The sequence below is a fragment of the Diabrotica undecimpunctata genome, chromosome 7, assembly GCF_040954645.1.
Source record: "Diabrotica undecimpunctata isolate CICGRU chromosome 7, icDiaUnde3, whole genome shotgun sequence".
Classification (NCBI taxonomy): Eukaryota; Metazoa; Arthropoda; class Insecta; order Coleoptera; family Chrysomelidae; genus Diabrotica; species Diabrotica undecimpunctata.
The window spans coordinates 90,563,137-90,588,259 of record NC_092809.1 but is presented as its reverse complement, the minus strand read 5'-3'; the positions used below and the strand labels follow the sequence as shown (position 1 = coordinate 90,588,259).

The window sequence follows — 25,123 nt, the reverse complement described above, 5'->3', positions numbered from 1 at the left end:
ATATATATATATATATATATATATATATATATATATATATATATATATATATATATATATATATATATATATATATATATATATATATATATATATATATATATATATATATATATATATATATATATATATATATATATATATTAGAAGTATTTATATAAGCGTCTATATTCTTTGGTATAACTTCAAAAACTTAAAATCAAAAGTCTTTCCTATACTACATTCAAATGTTGCGGGAATAAGCGTTCTTGACTACGTCATGCGCGAAAGCGAACCGATTTTGGAACATTATGTATCATACCTTGTGTATGTATTCATTATTCATTGTACCTTGAATGGTCACTAACATCACCCTAACCCTTCATTGTACCATGGCATGGTACAATGAATACACCCATGCCCTAACCCTAACATAGATAAAGATAAAGCCAAAAAGAAGAAGAAGAAGAAGAAAGAATTAATGTCAAACAATCTAGTGACAGAACATTGGTTATCTAATTTTTAGTTTGCTTAAAAATAGTTTTAATATGTATTAAAAAATATTGCAATAATTTCCAAATATATTCCCATGGAGCATTTACTAAGAGGTCAATTTGGGTAAGTGGAACAATTTTATAAAGTTGTAGGTTATGTCAACTTTTTTATCATTTAAAAATTGTAAAATAAAGGTGTCTCTTAAGTTTTTCGACTCATTGCTTTTCAACATGAACTTTCAATAAGAAAAAGAAAGTAGATTTTTGCCATTTACAGTAAATTATCTAAATATAGGGACACACAAACTAGGGAGTATACCATTCAAAACAGTATTCTTTAAATTATTAAAACTATCACAAGGAACAATAATGAAAACTTATCGTCTTTATTTAATGCAAATGTCAAGTAGCTTTAAACTGGCAAAATTTGTAAAAGTCACTTTTTAAAGAAACTGCATAGTCTTTAAAGATTTTACTGAAAATTTACAATTTACAGATAACTTTTATGTCTAAGTATACAAAATGGCAAAAGCAGTAGGCGTATGAATAAACTGAATATATCAAGGGATACCTTTATTATGCAGGTTTTTACAAATATACAGTCTTACTAACAAAAAAAAATACCTACATTTTAGTCGAGTAATAATTAGTACATATTCGCATACACCTTTAAAGTATGGTCCTCAAAGATCTTGTCAAAGGGGAATGTGTTTATTGTGGACTGGAAGAACTCTTGAGAGATCTAGACCTTTCCTAAAACAACAATATATTTATCAAAGAAGAGAATATGGTATGCTTATCGCAAGAGCCCTTAGAGGAGTATTAAAAATAAGATATTTATTACTTGGTGGAGCTGTAGCAGGTGGAGGAGCATTGCAAAAGGTAGATTAATTTTTATAGATCTAGATGGGATTTGTCAATATAGGTATACAGAAATTTTAAACTATACTTTGACAAGAAATAAGGAGGGTGATATTAAAAAATGTATCTTGATATGCTAATTGTAGGAGGTGCAAATCAAATATGCTGTTTACTAATAAGAAAATCAATATAATATCAGTTTACATTTTGATAGTTCTCTGTTCATTTTAAGAGCTTAAGAGCAAAATTTCAGACAACTGCTTTTTAAATGCATTCATTTTTTTTTAATCCTGAGGAAACTAACAAATATTTTAAAAAAATTTAAATTTGGAATGAAAGATTACATTGTTACTGAGGGCCGAAAGTCCCTTAGAATAAACAAAAAGTTTTTTTGAATGAGATATTTGAAATTAAAATTAAAAAACACTAAAACTAAATTTTCTCTTCTTTTTCACCCCTACAACTTATTAAAATAAACATTATAGAAATTTTCAGGGACTTTCAGCCCTCAGTAATAATGTATTCTTTCGTTCTGCGTTTAAATTTTTCAAAAATACTTATTAGTGTTTTCAGAATTTGAAAAAATTGAATGCATTTAAAAACTTACTCCCAAAATTTTGCGTCTATGCTCTTAATGGATAAATGAGCCTTTACAGTGAGCTGCAACAACAGACATATTACATACATCTACATATAACAGACATCAAAATTTGAATTTGTGTGAGACATTTTTTTTTGCAAAATGAAAATAGGTAGGCAACAATGTTTTTTTCAATAATTTGTTTAGATAGTTAATTGCCAAATAACAAATACACAACGATTGTTAGTAAAAACGATTGTATTTATAAGTACTTATATTCTTGTTTGTTTAAGCTAAACACTCTACTAATAGGGATCTGTGGAGTGATTAACACCAAACTACAAACCCGTATATCTGGTCAGACTGCTCATCCATAGGTATATCCTATACACCAGTATTGTAATCTAACTAAGTGCAGACAATTTAGACTTTTGACTTTATATTCTTATGTTACCATTTTTGTTTTCTTGTCAGGGTTTAAACCATTGATTCACTAGATCATTTACAGTGAAGTCTGGCCTGCTTGGCTATCCCACCTACGGTTTTATTCTAGTCATTACTAGATTAAAATGCATATATTGCATATTTTACGCAAATATCTGGGGATTTTAAATATTTATACGAACATTGCATAAAATGCATAAACATACATTTATTTCGCATTGAAGATTTTAAGTAATATTGATCTAACCTTAAATAATACGTTTGTTCCAACCAACATATATAACCGTTTCTGTAATCGTTCTTGAAATAATTTTATTTCGTTCTATGCGCAGACGCCAACTTGTCAACATTTCGACAACGGTGACATATTGAACGAAGTTGGAACGCTTTCAGAACTGTTTGTGAGTGATTTCAAAAATGGATAATAAATTAGCTGGTAAGTTAAATACATGTGTTTATCTTTATATTATAAATACTTATTAAATAAAAAAAAACTTAAATTGAAGTAAAAACTACTAAAACTAATGTATGATGGTATATTAAAATGTATATTTTAATATACATTTCATATCATATATCTGAAGTTTTTACTTCAATGTAAATTTTTTTAAACTATGGTATACATCCAACTACTGGGTTTCCTATTGTACTTTCTTTCTTATTAAATCAGTTACAATTAGAATATTTATTTTTAGAGTTACAAGGGTATGTGGTAATCAACACCACATCCACTACAACCCCTGTTTCGTCTGTTGTATTAGGATTAGGGACAGAATTTAAATGGAGCGTCAATCAAACAAAACAAATTATAGATTTTTACAGCAAATACAGAAAACTGGTTGGCACATTCCAAATAAAAAATGTAAAAATGTTGTGGCAAAGGATTGCGGAAGAACTTTGTAAGATCAATATATTGGTAACTTCCAACAACTGTCACAATCGATGGAAGGTACTAGAACGAAACTACAAAAATTTTGTGGATGACCAGAAGGAAACAGGTAAGATTCGAAAGAAAACAATTTCATAGTTTTGTTTGAGGGAAAGATTTAGGTAGTAAAACAAAAATCCAATCGGTTTTTAACAATATAATTTAGTGATTGTGTTTTATTTTAGATAGAAGTCGAAAATTTTTTGAGTATCAACTTGAAATGGAAGCAATATTTGGGAAGAAGAAAAATGTACACAGTGGACACATCATTTGAGGTAGAATCTGAAACAACTATAACAGAGGAAAAATAAACTAATCAACCTTAGAGTTTAATCGATAACATCTCCAGAAATATCTTTACCCTCCAAATCTACACCATCTCGCAAATTTAAAATAGCAAAAAGAAACACTTCTCAATTAGAAAAATTGAGATTAGATCGCAAATTGTATTATGAGGCAAAGTTAGAAATTGAAAAACAGAGACAAGAAGAAGCAAAGAGAAGAACCAAAGTAATGGAAGAAAGGAATGAGATCATGAAAACTTGGAAGTGTAAATATCAATTTAACTCTGTAACCAATTAAAACACTGTTGTTTTCAATATTTTTTAATAAAGTACATACAAAAGTATATTTTTGACAGCTGTCAAATAAAGATTTTTTATTTTTCTAATCTCCGTCAAATAAAACAAAGATTTTTTATATTTCTAATGAATTACAGATTCTGTCCTTTATTACAGTGACTCCTACATCTTTTTCGACCTCTACATGATTATCTACTTCAACTAGATGATTTTGTGCAAATTGTAATTGCACATCTGGCTCCCTAATGTTGTTCACTAAAAATTCTTCTTCAATCGCTATGTTATGTAGTACACACGTTGCCCTTATAAAATGTACTATAAGTCTTGTATCTCTTAGTTTTATATGATAAATTTGGCGAAACTTTTGTTTGAAGATTCCAAAACAATGTTCAATTATGTAGGGATTCTTTGATAATTTTAAATTATAATTAATTTGTCTCCTTGTTAAATTACCTCTGTCTTTGTAAGGTGTAAGTATATTAGTTTGTAATGGATATCCTAAAAGAAAATATCTACTTTTTAAAGGAGAGTTTCTGAACACCCGGCTATCATGCACAGATGGGATAAGCTATAAAAACATCTATAATTTTTCTTCTATAATTACATACAGCTTGCATCTACAAAAAAATAAAGTTTTTGAAATTGTTAACTACCTAAACTAAACTAACCTGGATTGAATAAAATCCTTTTCGATTTATGTACGAGTCTGGGTCATTTGCAGGTTTATCTATTTGTGACATGTAAAGCAGAAATGTTCCCATACTTTCCAGCTTGTTTATGAAAATAATGGCTTGCTTCATAACATTCACTTATATTTTCCACAATACCCCTCGACACTCTGAAATGCTCAAAAAAAAACTTCTGGGGAGTATTGTTGTACTGTGTCATCTGTAATTTTATAATTTAAATTGCTAAATATTTTTTAATTTAATATTGGTTTATAGTGACTGAGTTGTCAATATGAATAAGTCAGATAAAATAAAATTATTAGAAGAATTGTTCAAAATAAACTTATTTTAAACTAAAATTGTGTCTTATTCCCAATAAAAATAGTAAATTACATTATTATACCACAAGAAAATAGCCTAAGAATAATTTTTATTTTAAATAAAAACACACACACACACAAGTGTACAACCCAGCTCCTACAGAGATATGTGTGTTCCAATGGAATAGTGGGACCCACATGTCTGAAGATCAAACCGATCACACTCAATTCGAGTGGTACCTATCTGACCCACAAGCTATCCTTCCACCCCTCCCCCTCGCAGCACATAACGAAAGAGGAGACTGTACTCATTTTTTACTTTGGAGACCCTATATAATAGAACATCTTCCGTATGTGGTTAAGCCACCTAATTTTAGGGGTAGCTAGAAGAGCTTTTCTCCCTTTGGATGACTAAAAACTGAATGACTACTTGGGACACATGTCCCCTAAATGTGTTGTCCAGACAGTGGGCCATCGACCTGGGTCGATGTCTCGCTGTCCAAACTGTGTGTCCGGTCACTCAGTCGTTGAATTGGCAAAATGAATTTTGTTCTCCTCGGCGACTGGGTGCCCAAAAGGCCTGTCCATCCGCCCACGTCTGTCGGCCATCATCATCAATTAGCCTATATTTGTCCACTGCTGAACGTAGGACTCCCGTAAAATTTCCAACCTATTTCTATCTTATGCTTCTTGCATCCAGTTTGTGGTGATGCGCTTGATATCATCCGTCCATCCGTTTGTCGGTACGTGCTCAGTTTACGCGTCCTTCAGAAAGGTGTTTCGGTGCCGCTGGCGCTCAAGATCACTGATTAGTCTGATGTCTAATACTACTTTTAGATACAACTTACTTGACTACACAAGACACTTGAGATAATTTAATTTATAACTCACCACAAAAGACACGATTAAAATTAAAGTTCGTCTTCTGTCTCCGAACTACTATTTTCTAGAGAATCCACACTATCAGTGTCACTATCTTCCTGCAAATGTATTATTAAATCGTCTACAATTAAGTCTAGAGCTGGTTCCTTTTCCATATAATAACGCTCATAAGAAATAGCATGCTCGCAATATTTTTTCCACTCATCTTGGGAAAATTTGCAGAAAAACTCATCACAATATGTTTCAACATTTTTAAATTTAAAATCTACATTTTTATTTGCCACATATTGTTTTAGAGCAGCCCACACTAACTCAATTGGATTTAAGTCCGGGTGGTAGGGAGGTAGTCTTAAGACAGAGTGACCTGCATTGTTCATAATTTGATCTATTTCATAAGTTTTATTTCTGGGTTTGTGAATTTTTATTAGATTATATAATTCTGCTTTTATCATTTCGTCTGAAAAGGAAATGTTCTTTTGTCTCAACCATTCCTTCATTTCGTCTTTTCTACACCCCATAGTTGGACATTTTTGCACTTGGACATTGTGGTATGATGCATTGTCTATAACCAATACACTACGGGCTAGTATATTAGGAATAGGTTTTTCATGAATCCATTTTTTATAATTATTATAGTTCATTTTTCGCTATGATAATCTCCAGACTTTGTACCAGATTTAAATGTCAAACATGCGTTTTTTATGAACTCCATTTGGCCGCCGGCGTGAACAATAATCAGCCTTTGCCCTTTGGACACTGGCTTGTGCAAACCTTCGGTGGTATTGTCTCCCCAGTATCTGTCATGGGTATGAGAGGAATGAATATAAGTTTCATTCATGTAAATTATGGGCCGATTTTCTTCCCTATATTGTTTAATATTTCTGAGAAACTTCCTCCGGAGCACTTGTATATCGGGTTTTTCCATTAGGATTTTCCTGTTATTCTTCGCTTTCTTCCATCAAAATCCCATATCTCTCATCACTTTTCTCAAAGTTTCATGCGACCCTGTATAAATATTGTTTTCATTAATTTTTTTGTTATATGTCGCAATGTAGGAACTCGTTTTTCCGTGACATAATAATTTATTATTATACGCCGAAGTAAACCTTTGTCAAAATCGTCCAAATTGGATTTTGGGGCAGATCTCATTCTTTTGTTAGGCGTCGAAAATTATGTAGAAGCACCTTCTTCTATATTTTTCATTTCACGAGAGATCCGTTTTATAGTGGCTATACTTACTCCCCTTGCTAAGGAAGCACGCTCTTGAACTTTTTTAAAATCTTTAACATGCGTATTTTGCATCGCTTCTCTAAGCATAAAAATAATTACATTTGCTATTACCTCCCTCGTTTTTCCAGACAAGACTTTGCCTTCTAATTTTGAATGAAAATCCATGTTTATAATTTAAAGTACTTAACAATAATTATTTAAAAAGTCAAATCTATTGTAATACGATATTTCTTCAACACACAGTAACTTTAAACATAAGTAAAATAAAAAAAAACTTTGTCGCAGACTATACAAGTACCTTGCAATTCGAAGTGCCAAGAAATAATAAGGACGAATTCTGTTGTGGTCGAATGCGCAGTGTGGGTGGAGCCTAATTTCAAATCGGTCAAGTATCACGTTAAATTTGACAAGCAATACTGCGCAAGTCAGTCCCCAGTTCCACTACGATTCTTACTTTTAGTTGAGTATCATAATTACCGTTCTGAAAGCTATTCCAGAATGATTCTACTTCAGTTGGAACAGAAACGTTATCGTACCCGGAACGATAACTAAATGGTTGGAACGCATTTTCTTTACAGCGCATACGCGTAACCATTCCGAGCACAGTAATTTGACGGGTTGGAACAAACCTAATGGTATGACTAAATAACTGGAAATTCCAATGTCCATTTTATTTCAATATTTCAGTCTTCAATATTACCCATAGTACTTATAGATACTACCTAATATTCTTGGTATTGTTGTAGCAGGTAACCGATTATAATCCTGTAATAAAACGATGTTTCAAAAGTTTATTGCGTGCTGTACGAATAAAATTGTCCTTTTGCAAATCATTTTGTCCCCAAAAGTGAAAGTGAAAAAAAAAGCATTGTCTGTCGAGCTTGTTTAATTTGTAACCTATTTTCATTTTAAAATGCCGAAAATAACTGGTGTCGCTACTTGGATTAAACCTTACAAACAGCTATCTATGGATGTAAACAGAGTTTATTGTTCAGTTTGTAGCAAAATTGTAAGTACTAAATATTTAATACTTTTCTATATTTGATATGGTAATTAAAATATTTTATTGATTGCATAATTTAACGTTAATAAAATGGGAATGATATAATTACATTTTAATATAATAACAATACCTATTTATACTATAATTCCACTATTTAGAAGCATTCATCGTTTGAAGGCAGAGAAGTGGAGAAAGACGTATGGAAATCCAGTGGCGTACACTCATTTTTATTTCAACGTTAATTATATTATTTTTTTTTAAATATTATTTGTTCGAAATAGGCCACAATATAAATTTATTTACAGGATCTTACTGACGTTTTGATCTCTATATCCAAAGACGTTTTCAAAAATATACACGATAGTTACATTTATTTTATTTATTTATTATTATATATTTATATAATATTATTTAAATATTATTTGTTCGAAATAGGCCACAATATAAATTTATTTACAGGATCTTACTGACGTTTTGATCTCTATATCCAAAGACCGTTTCAAAAATATACACGATAGTTACATTTATTTTATTTATTTATTATTATATATTTATATAATATTATTTAAATAATCTTATATTATTTATTTTCTTTTTTTTCTAACTTTAAAAACGGTCTCTGGAATGGAGATCGAAACGTCAGTAAATTAACCATGTAAATAGATATATTGTAACTTATTTTCAAAATTCTCCCAAAAAATACAGAATTCCACAAGCAAAAAGCTATAAAAAATAAATGTATCTATCATTTATATATTTGAAAACGGTCTCTTTATAGAGATCGAAACGTCAGTAAATTAAACATTTGAATATATTTTGTGGCTTATTCCCTACATTCCCCTAAAAATATAGTATTCCATAAGCAAAAAGCTATATGAAATGTTTCGCTTTAACGAAACCACTTTATAGTCTTTAGCCAACTTAAGACAAACAGTTCTCCCCTCCTCAACCTATTTGGTTAAAGACTATAATGTGTAAATGCATACCAAAAATAGATCACTCGAGAAAGGTTCTCTGCCGAAACAGCTGTAGTGATAAGATTTTAAAATAAATTTTGTGGAAGTTTCGAAAACAAACTTTTCAGTGTTTTATTGTTACAAAAAGCTATAAAAAACAAATAAATTTGCAGAAAGCTTATTGATGCTACCCGGCTGTCGCGGAAGTTACGCTAAAACGTCTATTGACGTGACCTGACCAGGTTCTAATTTTGTTAAGGTTCTCTTAAACCAGCGCTCAAATACTTCGGAAGTCATTTCTTCATGATAATCTTCTGTTTTCCTTGACTATTATTGAAGCAAACCATCATCAAGGAACCCTCTATCACTTCCTATATGGATAATGATTAAACGTCATCCCTTTCCTGATGGAGCTTTTAATCCTGTAAATCAGCCTTCTATAAATGCTTCGCGTTTACCTTTGACCTTGCCAATCTTTTCCAACTGTATGACCTTCGTTAATTCAGGTTTCATCCAAATAATATGCTTCCCGTTCAATGCTGCGAAGTGTACGTATTTCTTTAAAATATTTTCTTCTCCACACAATAATTTCTTTTTTTTTAATAATACATTTTTTTTTTGTTTTTACATATCGAAAGTTCATTTCGCGCATAGTTCTGATTAATACTCTGCGAGATATCTTGGGTAAAAAGTAATTGTTTTCGAGTCCTTGAGAAATTTTTTCAGTGTTGGAATTTTACTCCGAATTAAAATGTCATGTCTCGTCATCCAAAACAATGTTTTTTCTACCTCTAGTTTTACGTTTTACTTAGTTTTTATTATCCGATACTTAGGCACATGATAAATACAGCTAATGGATACTTTTGTTAAACTGCTACAAATATCGACCGCTTGGATAATATTTGATGCCATTTTTCTGCATCATGCAATTCAATTTCTTCATATCGTATCACTACCTTCTCTTCTGACGTTAACATTTTCCTGTCTTCTCTTGGAACAACTCGGTTGTTCGTCCATTATATTTTAATAATCACAGAATATAATTAAAAATTTACTATAAAACGACAAATTTCAATAACACTAGGATTATCACCGCAAAAAATATAATCACAAAAGGCAACAGAAGCACTCCCGCCAGCACTGCCTATGTAAATGAACGTTTCTTGCTTCAGCAGGTGCGGTGGTATTACCGCTACGATGCTTTACAAATTCCCAAGTTGTCAAGTTTTTGAAACGGAATGGGAATGAAATGTAACATATCAATTTTTATTTTATAAACTTAAATATGTAACAAAACTGAACATGTAAATAAAATTTATTTCAATAAAATTTTGTGCTTAATTTTTACTATTGAAAAAACTCATTTTTTTGGAATCTTTATGTCGGTAATAATCGCTGCGTCGAAGAATTCAGGTTTGTATGACCATAACTGCTACTTGTGAACAAGAATCGGCTACACTGTACGGCATCTTGTGGTTACGCCTGCTATAGAGAAGCACAAATAAATGTACTAATTATACATTCTATGATTTCTGATGAGAAAACCCAAATTGAACGGGTAGTTTTCGGGGGCCGCTGAGTACATTTAAATTTAAGGACATTCGGCGTTTAAACGATGAAATCACTCTTCCAAATAGTGGAATTTTACTATAGGTACTTATATTTTATTATAAAATAAATATTTTAACTATTGCTGAAATATCAGTGACTGCCATGCAATAATCATGCAGTTACTTGAATAGAATTTCTTCTATTGGTGCCTTCAGTCTAATATTATAAAGAAATAAAGAAATCAGTTCTAACTGTAGTTATTTATATTAAAAAATCTATTACAGGTTGCATGCAAAAATAAATTTCAGAGAGATCAGCATCAGCAAGTTAGAAAGAATGAAACAAATAAGATACCTTTAATGAAGTTTTGTGCCGTGCATTAATATCTTCAAATATACCGCTTTAAAAATTATTCAATGAAAACTTAACTTCTTTTTTGAAAAAATATTGTTAATTGAATAGTCCAAGAAAACGGCCTCTAAAGAGAAACCATGTCAATTCATTGTTCTCGTCAGTAATAGATAATATAAAAATTAATATTATTGGCAATTATTTCTACATGTGTGTTGACGAAACCACTGATTTAGCAATCAGATCTTTCCAAAATCATATTTAATTTCATGCAAGCAATTAGAAAAAAAAAACAACTTTGCCACACTATAACATTTTGCACAAGAAGAAATATCAAAAGTTTTTCTTCCTGGAGCTGTTCCTAGCCATAAATTATTGCTTTTTTATCCGATGCTGCATCATATGTATATGGTCACGGCAGAACAAAATTTAAAATTATTTTATTCCAACTTAATACATGTTATTTGTTTAGCACAAGGAATGATCGAAGTTGCAGAAGAAATTGGAAAAAAGTTTCCTTTTGTAAACTCTATGATATCGAGCATGAAAAGTATTGCTCATATCCCCTATAAGAATTCAACTTTATAAAGAAATGCTTCAAAATATTCCACTTCCATCAAAACCTGTTCTAACATGATGGGGAAGATGGTTGGAAGCCGTTTTTTTCTATTCAGACTATTTCGTAGATTTTAAAAATATAATTAATGCTTTAACGGATGAAAGTTTCCAATCTCTGTTAGATCCTAAACAAATTTTTAAAAACATTGTTCTTTAGCAACAACTTTCCAACCATTTAATAAATGAAATTTTAGTTTGCTTCAAAGAACTATTACTCAATTATAATCAGTAAAGGATCGAAGGATCGAAGGTTCCACATCCGCAGAAGTAGAAATTAGGAGGGGAGTTAGACAAGGATGTGTTCTGTCGCGTCTGCTGTTTAATCTTTACTCCGAGTTTCTATTTAAAGAAGCATTGGAGGATTCCAAGGATGGAGTCAAGGTGAATGGCGTAAATATCAACAGTATCAGATACGCCGATGATACAGTGTTAATTGCGGATTCCGACGTAGGTCTACAACGACTCATCGACAAGACCAACTCGACCTGTGAGCAATTTGGTATGAAAATAAACATTAAAAAAACCAAAGTGATGTCAATCCGAAAAAACCAAAACGTACCTCAACCTTGCACAATAAATGGGCACATTTTAGAACAGGTCAATAGATTTAAGTACCTGGGATGTTGGATCGATAGCAGCCTAAATCCTGATCTAGAAATAAGATCGAGAATAGAACAGGCCAGAAAATCTTTCGAAAAAATAAAAAAACTGCTTTGTGATTCTCGAATAAAACTCGAAATTCGACTACGTTTATCAAAATGCTACGTTTGGTCGACTCTTCTATATGCAGTTGAAACGTGGACCCTAAAAACATCAACCGTAAATAAATTGGAGGCCTTTGAAATGTGGACCTACCGGAGAATGCTCAAAATTTCATGGACATCGCATACCTCAAACGAAGAAGTGCTGCATAGAATAGGCAAGGAAAGAGAACTTTTTAACACAGTTAAAGTTAGAAAAACATCATACCTAGGCCACATACTGAGAAATAATAAGTACCAATATGCCCAACTTATAGTGAAAGGAAAAATCGAGGGAAAGAGAGGCCTAGGAAGAAAAAGACTATCGTGGCTCAGAAACATCCGACAATGGACAGGGCTAAATTTTGAACAGCTAATAAGAACAGCTGAAGATAGAGAAGATTTTAAAATTGTAGTAGCCAACCTCCATTGAGGAGAGGGCACTTTAAGAAGAAGAATCAGTAAAGTTGTCTATGGTAGAAAGCATATCCTTAATAAAAGTAATTAGATCAGCTTGGCAAAATGATAAAGGTAACAATAGAAAAGATATTTTTCAAAAAATTTAAACAATAATTCAAAAAAACAATCGTTTTTAAAAACTTGCTGAGGTAGCTGACGTTCTGGTTGGTAATGTTTGCGCAGAAATATATTTAGAACCAAATATTTTTGTGAAGTTACAATATGCTCTCATTACATCTGTTGATGTGGAAATTTTCTCAATTGACAAAATATATGTACACAGATAGAAGCCGAAGTTTTTATCGTATAAGGAATACATATAATATGTAAGGAATATTATTTTACGTATTTACTACTTTAATTACAATTAATTAGTACATTACAATTACCTACTTAGTTTTTAAATTTATTTGTTTTGTTTTTGTCACTCGTCCAGCCAGGCAAACGCCAGTTGTTTTAGGTAGTATGGACCTCTATCACAAGAACCTATATGTTTTCTGCAGTCGAATTTTTGGAAATTAACGTTAGTTATTAACAAATTAATGTCAAAAACAGTTAATTTTCGCTTTTTCGTCTACCAGCAAAAAGTGAAGCATTTGGAACACATTTGAGTGAAAGAAACTTATATCATATAAAAACCTTAAAAATTGCGTTTTTTAAATGTTCCTATCCTTATTTGTTGCTTAGAAAGTTGCAAAATAAGTAAAAAATGTCAGTTTTTTTATAAATGTTTTAAACTTTTTTAAACATAAACTTATTACCTATATATTACATATAATTTTGGGTCTTGTGGTGCATAAAATAGGATTAAAGTTTCAAATCGATCGGTCAGATATTTTAAAAGTTATTTAATTTGTTTATCACAAATTAAATTTTTTTGCAACAATATAAGTTAGAAAACTATGTAGTGATAGTAATTATACAGGTAGCTTCTAAAAGAAGAAGATTTGTTCTATAAATATTATTTAAATAAAATAAAGAAAAATAATTTTAAACATTGCGAAATAATTTTGAAAAAACATGTCGATTTTTTTGCTTATAAACAAATAAAATAATTACACTGTGCTATCTTCAAAGAGCTCTAGATCCCTTAGGAAGCATTTTCGGACTAGGTGATCGTCTTAAAATTATCTGAGGAATCTCCGGTTTTTTTTTGTCAGGAGAGTTTCTGGAGACCCTGTATATATATATATATATATATATATAAATATATATATATATATATATATATATATATATATATATATATATATATATATATATATATATATATATATATATATGTGTGTGTGTGTGTGTGTGTTTGTGTTCCGAAAGAGTTACGCGGTTAGTACAATTAAATTTAGAGTAAGATTAATACTATTACAGGAAGTAATATTAAACTTAAAAGTCTTCCGGATTGAACCGCTTCAATTATCATTGCTTCCACATCTTTTTTGATTTCTTCTTCAGGACTTCTGAGGTCTCAGGCTCCCGATCCACAGACACTACTACACGGATCACTAACCAATGCATTACTGCTACTGTGAACAGAGAACAATACATTTATACCGTCGATGGTGACGTGTTTTAGGTGGAGGTTGGCGTGGGTGTTAGCGTGGGGATTGGCATGCGGTTAGCGTGAACATTTCTGACAGTAGGATTTTGATTGGCGGGTGGAGCGCACGATATTTTCTTATGAGAGGTCTCCATGTCGAAGGTAGCTGTATTCCGCCATCTCTTTTATTGAGACACTTTGGCCGTTTTTCAATTTCTATGGCTTTTCGGATAATTCCTGGTTTATAAAAGCGGGTGGGGGCTATGGTTCTAGAGTTTTAAGATCAATTTTGTGACATGTATGAAGATGATGTTGACCTAGAGCTGAAATTGAATTGGAATTGCGAACATAAATGGAATGTTCATAAATCCTAATAAAGGTAGAAGGTATCGGCATAGCTCGCAACAGAAGAATATATATAATTATATATATATATATATATATATATATATATATATATATATATATATATATATATATATATATATATATATATATTAGTGATGTAACGACTATTCGCATTCGCGAAATTTGTGCGAATGTTTTGCGAATATAAACATGTATAAGAAAAAAAAAATAATTTGAAGATTAGATCCATTCACTTCTCAGTTTTTTTTTTATTAACAAAACTCACTTTATTTTACAACCTTAGAAAACTATAAAATTAGAAAACAAAAAATAAATGATGCAGTGTAAACAAACAAAAACAAATTATTCTCTGAAACTTTTATTATCCAAAAGTTTTAATTTTAGACCATCATCTTGAAAAAGTCTAAGAATTATTAAACTACAAATAAAAAATAGTCTATATGTTTTTATGTAAAGAGTTTAAACAAAAAAAAACATAAACAGTTCGACTTCAGTTATATAAGTTCAGATAAATTTATTAATTCAGCAATTTTCGGAACAAGAGACATATTATAATGTAATGTAATACAGTACATGATTTGTATAATTTTATTGTTCTGAAAATTGCTGAATTCCTAAATTTATCTGAACTTATCTAACTACACATCTCACGCAAATGAGACTGCCGGTAGTGCCGGAGACAATCTAAATTGCCAAATTAAAAAAAAACTGAACATTCGCAACCGCGAATGTTCAAAAACTGACATTCGTTACATCAATAATATATATATATATATATATATATATATATATATATATATATATATATATATATATATATACATATATATATATAGATATATATATATATATATATATATATATAGACATAACATTTCTGTAGATATATATATATATATATATATATATATATATATATATATATATATATATATTGACATTTCTTTCCTCAGGTATTTATTTCCTTGTTGCGAGCTATGCCGATACCTTCTACCTTTATTTTACTAAACTCGCATTAACCTTTTTCTTATATTGTATATATATATATATATATATATATATATATATATATATATATATATATATATATATATAATTACTTTATTATTACATATTATTATATTATAATAAAAATCCTTTCGGCCTTTTAGAAATATAATGATTGGAAAGATGGTTTGCCTGATATGAAATGGCTAGACGATGTTTTGCCCGACAATGAAAAATTTCAACAATGGAGAGCCAATTTAGTTAGTTTTAAAGATAATATTAAGAATAATATTGAACTTGGTAAGTAAATTATGTGTTGATATTAAATATTTTAACACAAAAATTCTCTCAAAACTGTTTACCTCTCTGATAATTTTGTTCCGTCTATCTCGTCTTTGCTTCACCTAAACTAGCAAATAAATGGTATATTTTATAAAGTGTAGTGTATTACATATATTAATAATATATGTAATAAAAACAGATGAGATTCGGAAAAATTTACAGAATAAGATTCTAGGTTATATTAAAGCCAACACAATTTAGTTTAATTTCTGTTAATTATTCATTTTTGTTAATGTTCTTATACTCTTAAACGTTGGGTTTTGAAAAATTTGTAAACTCAAATGTGTATACAGTAAAGTTGGGACTGTAAAGGAGGAAGAAGATGAAGAAAAACTTGACCAGATTGTTAATATGATAAAATGCATTACATCCAAGAAAACGAAGAGCATAAGCTGCAGTAATTGTGGTGAAAACGGACACGCACGAAGTTCAAGTAAACACTCTAAGTACAATACAAATCAAGAAACTAGTCATTAGGAAATACTAGAACACTCAGACCTTAGCGGGAAATCTTCGACCAGGAACTTTTCCAAAGATCATCTAATACTAATAACTTCTTTGAAATGTGAAGATATTGTATATGTAGATTTAGAAATAAATGGTAAAAAGCTTATATTGATGGTGGATACCGGAGTGACCAGGACCATTATACGTCCAACAATTATAAACAGTGGTAAGAAACTTTTACCAACGAGATTGCGACTGCGGGCTGCTACAGGTGAAAATGCCAACATCCGTGGAGAAATTCAGATACAATTAGGAGTTGGGGCAGAAAAGTTCTGTCTATACTGTCATAGTTGCTGACATCGAAGAGGATAGAATATTAGGAATGGAAGTAATGAATTTGCATGGGTTTTAATTGAATTTTAAGAATAGAGTAATCAAAGTTGGTAACGAGAAGGTATCTCTTCATCCACATGATGACAGCACTGTGAAATCAGCCGTTAAAGAAGATACAGTTATGCCTGCGAGAACTGAAAGAATTAAAAAAGATACAGCTGTGCCTGCGAGAAGTCAAACAATTCTGAGCCAATTCGTTAAACAGTTGGACGATTACCACTGGCGAGGAGAGAAAGACGGAAATACGAGGTTCTGTGTGGACTACCGATTGTTGAACAAATGTTAACAAGAAAGATAATTATTCTCTGCCTCGGATCGACACCACTTTGGATACATTGGCTTGAAGTAAATTTTTTTTTACTTGCGATTTGAAGTCTGGATACTGGCAGATAGAAATTGACCCAATGAATAAAGAGAAGACAGCCTTCACCACAGGATCTGGATACTGGCAATTCAACTTTATGCCATTTAGATTCTGTAATACTCCTGCTACTTATGAAAAATGGGTTAAGAGAGTTATCTTGGAAAACGTGTTTCGTTTATTTAGACGACGTAATCGTTTTGTGCGAGACTTTTGAAGACCATTTGAAGAATTTAGAAAACATTTTAAATCGACTTAAAGCTGCCCAATTGATGTTAAACCCAAAGAAGTGCCAGCTATTTCAAAGTAAAGTCAATTATCTGGGTCATACAGTCAGTAAAGAAGGAGTTGCCATGGATAATGGAAAAATCGATTCCGTTAAGGAATGACCGACAAATACCAAGTGAGAAGTTTTCTTGGACTATGTACTTACTATCGAAGGTTTATTAAGAAGTTTGCAGGTATCGTCAAGCCATTCACGCGACTTACAGAGGAAGTACGAGATTACTGTTAGAATGGAGGCTGCCAAGTTGCCTTTGAAATCTTGAAGCGTTTAATCACAGCACCAATATTAGGGATCCACTGCCAGAAGGAGAGTATATCTTAGATACAGATGTAAATAATGTGAGAATTGGAGGAGTGGTATCTCAGATTCAATGAGGACAGGAACGAGTCCTTGGATAGTAAAGTGTTTTCAAAGCCTGAGCGAAATTATTGCGTCACGAGAAAAGAATTTTTAGCAGTAGTGAAATCAGTGGAACACTTCTATTAATACCTTTATGGAAGGAAGTTTTTAATCCGAGCCAACCATGCCGCACTTTAATGGTTAATGCAGTTTAAGAAACCAGACCGTCAGATGGCCAGATGGATTGAACGACTCCAAGAATACGATTTTAAGATTGTGCATCGGGCCGGAGTTAGCCACAGAAACGCTGATTCTCTTTCTAAAAGGCCGTGCCTAGCAGAGTGTTCCCACTGCAACAAAACGGAATGAAAGGAAGCAGAAGTGTTAAGAACAACGGTGGTCAACGACGAGTCGACGCCTACTAAGATCAGAGAAGAACAAGAGAAAGATCCAATTTTAAATAGAATTCGAAAATGGAAAGAAGAAAACCGTCGGTTTCTTAACAAGAAATATGAAGCCTATGGTCAGTAGTTAAGACGTATTGGGCCCAGTGGGACTCTTTTATCATGAAGGACAGCTTGCTTAAACGAGTACTTAAGATGATGATGGTTCAGGGAAGAGAACACAGTTGGTGATTCCAAAGAGCAGAATAGCCGAAGTCCTTCGTCAGATACACGACAGTTCATCAGGAGGGCATTTCGGTGTAATAAACCCTTCAGAGAATTCGAGAATGGTTTTATTGGTTGAATAGTTTCGACGATGTAAAGGACTGGTGTAAGAAATGTACTACCTGTGCTACGAGTGACGGACCTTACCGAAAAAAAAAGCTAATAAGATACAAAACAATGGTGCAAGTCCATTTGAAAGAATAGCTTTGGACATTGTTGGGCCATTTCCAGAAAGTAAAAATGGAGGCAAGTACATGGATTACTTCACGAAGTGGGTAGAGATCTACGCGATTCCAGACCAGAAGGCCGCCACTATTGCAGATTTCTTAATCGAAGAGTACATCAACCGTTTTGGAGTACCTTTGGAGATCCATAGTGACCAAGGAACGAACTTTAAGAGCGGTCTATTCCAGGGAATCTATGATAGATAGTCATGAAGAACACAAGAACTACAGCCTATTACCCGCAATCGGATGGAATAGTAAAGCGAATGTATAAGACAGTCGGCAAGTATTTGACAAAAATGGTGTCCATTCACCAGCGAGACTGGGACCAGTACCTTCCGTAACGAATTGCGAAGAAAAATGAACGATATACATGAGTTGGTCCGTTCCCATCTTCAGATCGCTAGCGATAGAATCAAGAAACGGTACGATACCCAAGCCGAAAAAGGATGTTTTAAGAAGACTGACTAAGTCTGGCTCTATAATCCAAAGAAGCGTAAGAGTTATTCTCCCAAGTTGCAGCAGTTCTGGGAAGGTCCGTAACTAATTAGGAAGAAGGTTAATGATTTCATCTGCTGAATAAGCAAGATTCCGAGGGGAAAGCCGATGATAGTACACCATAACCGGCTGGCGCCCTTCGCGAAACAAGTGGCAGTAAGCCAAGTCCAAGACGTACCTGACCTCACGTTTGAGGAATTCATAGGGGCATATGGAAGTACCAGTAAAGCAAGACATTGTGTTACCGCTGAAGAAAAGCATGATCTACTGGCACTCTCAGATGACTACTCACTGGTACATACCATTCCGGTCAGTATTAAATACGCACAAGGGTTGTTTGATCGATTTGCAAAACTTCAATGCCAACTGCCAGCTCCCGGAAAAACTTTGAAACTTCAAGATGCATCACGTTACCGTTTCTATCTGGTAACAAAAGACATTGCCCGTGACCAACCTACCTACCAAGATGTATGGGAAACATTACTTTAATTGAGAGAGCACGTGCTGGAGTCCAATGTGCAAAAGTTACCCATGCCGCCAATTGGATTGAAGGTTTGCCCTAAATAAAAGACACCGAGGTCCGGGTACTAGAACGAAAACCGTCCCTTGCCACTTTTATGCAATTGGAAATTATTGTAAAAGAGGGTCCGATTGCCGATACCAATATCCAGTCCCGACAAGGTTCCAGAAGGAACCATCTCTTAAGGAGGAGGCAATGTGAAGTCCGTCCTGAAGACAAACTGCTTTCTCAAACCGTGTGGAGCCCCTTCGAATAATTTAGAGACTGTAACAAAAATGTGTAAAAGTAATGTAACAAAAATATTTTGGCCTAATGTAACAAATTACAACAGAGCGCCAATGTAACAAAAAAACAAATTAATTAAGGCTGGCTAGCGGACTGTGCCGGAGAGTGACTACTTGACACTAAAAAGAGGATTCGTCCAATTTGCATGCCCTACAGAAACCGTAAAATGAGAAAATGAATGACAAGGTAATAAAAAAAAATACATGAATAATGTAAATGAAAGTGATAGACTATAGAAGTTGCTCTAAGATGTGATTGGGCGCCAGGAAAGTATTAACATATACCTTTCAAGGTATCTTGTAAAGCTGTATACCCCTATTTCTGAAATGAAAAGGAAAACAAGTATTAATTGAAATATTAGTCTTAATAACCAATTTAATACCTAATCAAATATATACAGTCTAATTATTTGTGGTACCCACCACCATTTATGTACAGTTAACCTAGTTACTTATAGACTAAAAAAATATTCCCCGATCATACACAATTGATCCTTGATTATCTGAATTTACAAATAATTAAATATATGAAAACATTTAATGATTCTACCTAAAAAGGTAATTTACTTGGCTACTATCCCCTTAACGTACACATTAATTTTGAAGTTATGGTCAAAAATGATTGATTTTTTTTTGTGAAAATGTTTTGTTTTGGTTATAATTAAATAAAAAAATATTTTCGTTGGCGTAGAACCTTTACTTTTCCTGGGGGGTTAGGCGAAATATTTATTTTTGTTTTCATACCTATACTAATAATATACGCATATTATATATATATATATATATATATATATATATATATATATATATATATATATATATATATATATATCTTTAAGGTATATGACCGTTTAATTTAATATAAAAAAATGTGCACTCGTAAGTGAATGGGATGTTTTCGGTCAATTTGGAGATAAAAAAGACAAGAGTTGTGCTACTTTATCTATTTATTGAAGACGTTTCGCCTATTGTTCAATAAGCATCATAAGTTCATCTAAAAGAGTGTTATTAGCGATACATCTAATATGAAAAAACAATTAAGTAAATGATCTTACCTTTAAAAGATCTGTAGCATTAAAATGTTATTATTGCAAAGAAACATCAAAAAATTAATATACTAAATATAACAGCACAGACACAGAACGCCGGAAGATTCCCAATTTAACTAATTTGTTTTAAATTTCACTTTTGAAAACATTGATTGCTTAAATCTATCAAAAAATATAATTGTCAATTTTGAATTGTTATATTAACAACGGCACGGCTAGGGTTCTTGACTGTTATAATCATATCATGAAAATGAAGTATTTGAAAACTCGACTGTCAGAAATGACAATCAGCTGGTGAGATTGAAGGATTTTCCTTATATATAATGCCAATGGTCTTACAAATTGCTATAGATGACAGTGGCGCACTCTTTTTGTATGCAAATCCGTTGAAATTTAAAAATTAATTTTGGGCAGAGGAAGTACTGTGACTTAGTAAATAGTAGTATGATTACTGTGACTTAGTAAATAGTAGTATGATTACTGTGACTTAGTAAATAGTAATATGATTTATATGAAAAATACAACACACACACACACGCACACACACACACAAACACACACACACACACACTATGGTATTTTAAATGAATTGTAATGAAATTTAGTAAAACAAAAAATATACACATTACTCTAACCTACCAATTATTATATGCAAAATTACTTACCGAACAATATAATAATATGATGAAAATAAGGCACAAATTTGTTCAAACGCAAAAATACAATAAATATCAACAGACATACAAAGTTGGACAATTTGATCGGTGATCAATGGTGACGATTGCAAATTGCAAGTTATGAGATAATAAATATATTTTAAAGTAACTCAACACTGACTGAGTCATCTATTTTATAATGGAAAAATAATTTAGATATATGCTTACACATATACTCCATTCTCCATTCATACACATCCACACTCTATTCATCCGCAAGGAGGCTCCCTGTCTCGTTCCAGGTAGCGCGTAGAAGACACTCATCGCTCCTAGTTCGGCATCATTCCCAGATGGGCATTTCCTCCTTCCCCACAGTCTGACTCACGCATTCTAACTCATACAGTGTGACCCACTTTTCTAGCTTCACCATTCAGCATCATTCACTCTTACCTTTAGCGTTGGTCCAGCTGTCTTTCTTCATCTTCCTTTTTCTTGATCACTTCACGGATATAGCTGTGTATGATAGTCCAACCTAATATATTTTCAATCATTCTCTCAATCATTTCTCTCACGTAACAAAATTCACACCTGTCTCTCTCTCTCTCTCCATTCTGTCCCTTTCCACTATCCATCTGCTGCAATCTAACATCATATGTGTCACAGTGTCTGAGTATCCACAGTATAGGAATTTATCTGTATCAGCCTTTCCGATCATATAGAGGTAGGCCCTAAAACACCCATGTCCTGTGAGCACCTGCGTCAGGAAATAATCCAGACGCCTGTGGCCACAGTCCACCCAATCTCTTATGTTCTTCTTCTTCCTTTGCCCTATCCGTTTCGGACGTTGGATATTAACAAGGCTATTTTGACTTTGTTTACGGCACCTCTGAACAGTTCGGTCGATGTTAGTCCGAACCATTGTCGCAGGTTATGCATCCATGAGTGTCGTCTTCTTCCCGGTCCCCTCCTACTGTTGATTCTTCCTTGGACTATTAACTGTAGCAGCCGGTACTTAGTATGCCTCATGACATGTCCGAAGTACTCAAGCTTCCGTTTCTTTACGGTGAAGATTATTTCTTTGCTTTTGCCTATTCTCTGCATTACTTCCACGTTAGTGATGTGGTCTGTCCAGGATATCCGGAGAATACGGCGATATATACACAGCTCAAAGGATTCTAGTTTCTTCAGGGTGGCTTCCGTTGTGGTCCATGCCTCTGCTCCATAGAACAAGACCGGGAAGACATAACACTTGACCAGTCTTAATTTTAGTTCCATTGAGATTTTGCTTGTGAACCACTTTTTCATATTGTTGAACGCGTTTCGCGCTTTTTCAATTCGTGATCTTATTTCTGTTGACTGGTCCCATTTTGTGTTGACTGTGGTTTTGTGTTCTGCTGATGAGCATGCATTTAGTTTTTGTTGTATTGAGTTCTAAACCATATTCTTGACTTGCTGTATGTATGCTTTGCATGAGTCTTTGAAGCTCGTTGCAGTCATTTGCGATAATAACTGTGTCGTCAGCACATCTAATATTATTGATTACCTCTCCGTTTACTTTGATACCCTCCGAAACTTCTCCCAGTGCTTCTCTGAAGATTTGTTCAGAGTATATATTGAACAGGAGCGGCGAGAGGACGCATCCCTATCGTACACCCTTTTTAATATCTATCTTCCCACTGTGTAAGTTGCCCATCTTTATCTCAGCACTTTGGTTCCAATAGAGACTGGTTATTATGCGCAGATCCTTGCCATCAATATGCATCTTCCTGAGCATTCCCATGAAATTATCATGTTTGACCTTGTCAAACGCCTTGGAGAAGTCGATGAAGCACAAGTGGACGTCCTTGTGCATGTCTCTGCATCTTTGAATTAAAACTTGCAGACTGAAGATCGCCTCTCTTGTGCCCAATGCGCTTCGGAATCCGAACTGTAACTCCGATATATTTGCTTCGCATTTGTTATATATTCTATTGTGTATGATTTTGGTGAAAACTTTGGTAATGTGATTTATCAAGCTTATTAAGCGGTGTTGATCACAGTGTTTTGCACTTGGTGTTTTAGGTATGGCTACAAAGGTCGATCGAAGCCATTCCTCCGGAATCTCCCCTTTGTCGTAAAAGGTGTTAAAAAGGCCTGTCAGAAAATCGAGGAAGTGGTCATCCGTTTCGCATGGGAATTTTATGATCTCGCCCTGTATGTTGTCGGGACCTGGTGTTTTGTCGTTTTTAGCGATGAAATGGCTTTTTCCACTTCAGACCTTAGTATTTCGGGTCCAGTCATGTCGTCATCTTGGTCCACTGTCGCTCTGCGTTTATCTTTAAAAAGTCGTTCTACGTAATCTTTCCATGTGTCTATGAGCTTCAAGTCGTCTGATATAAGGTTACCGTCTGCGTCTATTAGTGTCGGGTGGGGATTATTGGTTTTCTTTTTAGTTGTTAATTCTTTGATCTTTCTGTTGTGGTAGTCATATCTTCTGTCCCACTCTTCGATTTCATCGCATTTCTCCTTCAGCCAGCGTTCCTTCGCTTCCTTTATCTTTGTTTTTATATTGTGACTTGTTTCTTGATACTTCACTTGATTTTTGCATTTGTGTTGTCTTTTTTCTTCCATCATATCAAGGATTTCATCCGTCATCCATTCTTTCTTCTTTACGCGCTCCTGTAACAGAAGTGTCTTGTTTGTCATTTCAACAGCTCTTTTTATTTCTTCCCATTTAGCAACTGCGTCTTGTGCGGGTTCACTCAAGTTTCCAATGTTTCTTCTTAAGAATTCCTGTACTTGTTGTTTAATGTTGGGATCCTTTAATTTCCTAATGTTTATCTTGGTTTTGTTAGGCTTCCCTTCTATACGTTTTAATTTGATTCCCAGTTTACCCACCACTGGGTTGTGATCCGATTGAGCGTCAGCCCCGGGATAGGTTTTCACTGATGTGATTGAGTTTCTGAATCTTTCTGGTATGGCAATGAAGTCGATCTGGTTTCTTACATTTGTTTCTTTCTAGTCTGCTGGTGACTTCCAGGTGTAAAGTCTGCGAGGGGGCAGTTTAAAAAAAGTATTAGTTATCAATAGTTTTTGTTCCTGACAGAAGCGTATGAGACGTTCCCCTCTCTCGTTTTTAATTCCTAATCCGTGACCGCCCACAACGTTTGACACCTTACCTCTGCCGACCTTTGCATTGAAGTCGCCCATTATTAATGTCACTTCGCTTTTCTTGGTCATTCTCATCAGGGTCTTCAGTTGTTGGTCAAATTCTTCCACAATCTCGCCATCTTTGTCTGCTGTTGGCGCGTATACTTGTATGATATTTAGATCTAGTGGATATGCTTTTAGCTGAAGGAGTGACATTTTGTCTGAGAAGGGAGTGTATGCTTTTACTGCACTTTTTATAGATGGGGACACGATTACGCCTACTCCATTTCTGTGTGTCTTAGTGACATTTCCGGAGTAGTAGATTGTGTGGTTTCGAATTGTACATTGCCCAGAGTTAGGCCACCGAGTTTCACTGACTCCTAGTATGT

The 25,123-nt window shown here is 33.2% G+C and overlaps 2 protein-coding genes across 4 annotated transcripts in view; both read left to right on the top strand.

The window, feature by feature from the left end:
* Nucleotides 1–437: 437 nt before the first annotated feature.
* Opa1 (Opa1 mitochondrial dynamin like GTPase) overlaps nt 438–25,123 on the top strand; it is a 213,901-nt gene continuing 189,215 nt past the window's right edge. For both annotated transcript variants that reach the window (XM_072537687.1, XM_072537686.1), the window contains exons 1-3: nt 438–597; nt 1,109–1,355; nt 15,703–15,838. In XM_072537687.1, the coding sequence (XP_072393788.1) occupies nt 569–597; nt 1,109–1,355; nt 15,703–15,838 (412 nt within the window). In that variant the 5' untranslated portion in view covers nt 438–568. The remainder of the gene's footprint in view (nt 598–1,108; nt 1,356–15,702; nt 15,839–25,123) is intronic.
* Nucleotides 2,689–3,807, top strand: LOC140446847 (uncharacterized). 2 transcript variants are annotated; one of them, XM_072539426.1, is made up of 3 exons: nt 2,689–2,794; nt 3,054–3,356; nt 3,476–3,807. In XM_072539426.1, the coding sequence occupies exons 1-3, from the start codon at nt 2,776–2,778 to the stop codon at nt 3,595–3,597; spliced, it is 444 nt and encodes a 147-aa protein (XP_072395527.1). In that variant the 5' UTR covers nt 2,689–2,775; the 3' UTR covers nt 3,598–3,807. The 2 variants fall into 2 exon arrangements, with proteins under 2 accessions (XP_072395527.1, XP_072395528.1); XM_072539427.1 differs by having other exon boundaries at nt 3,472–3,807.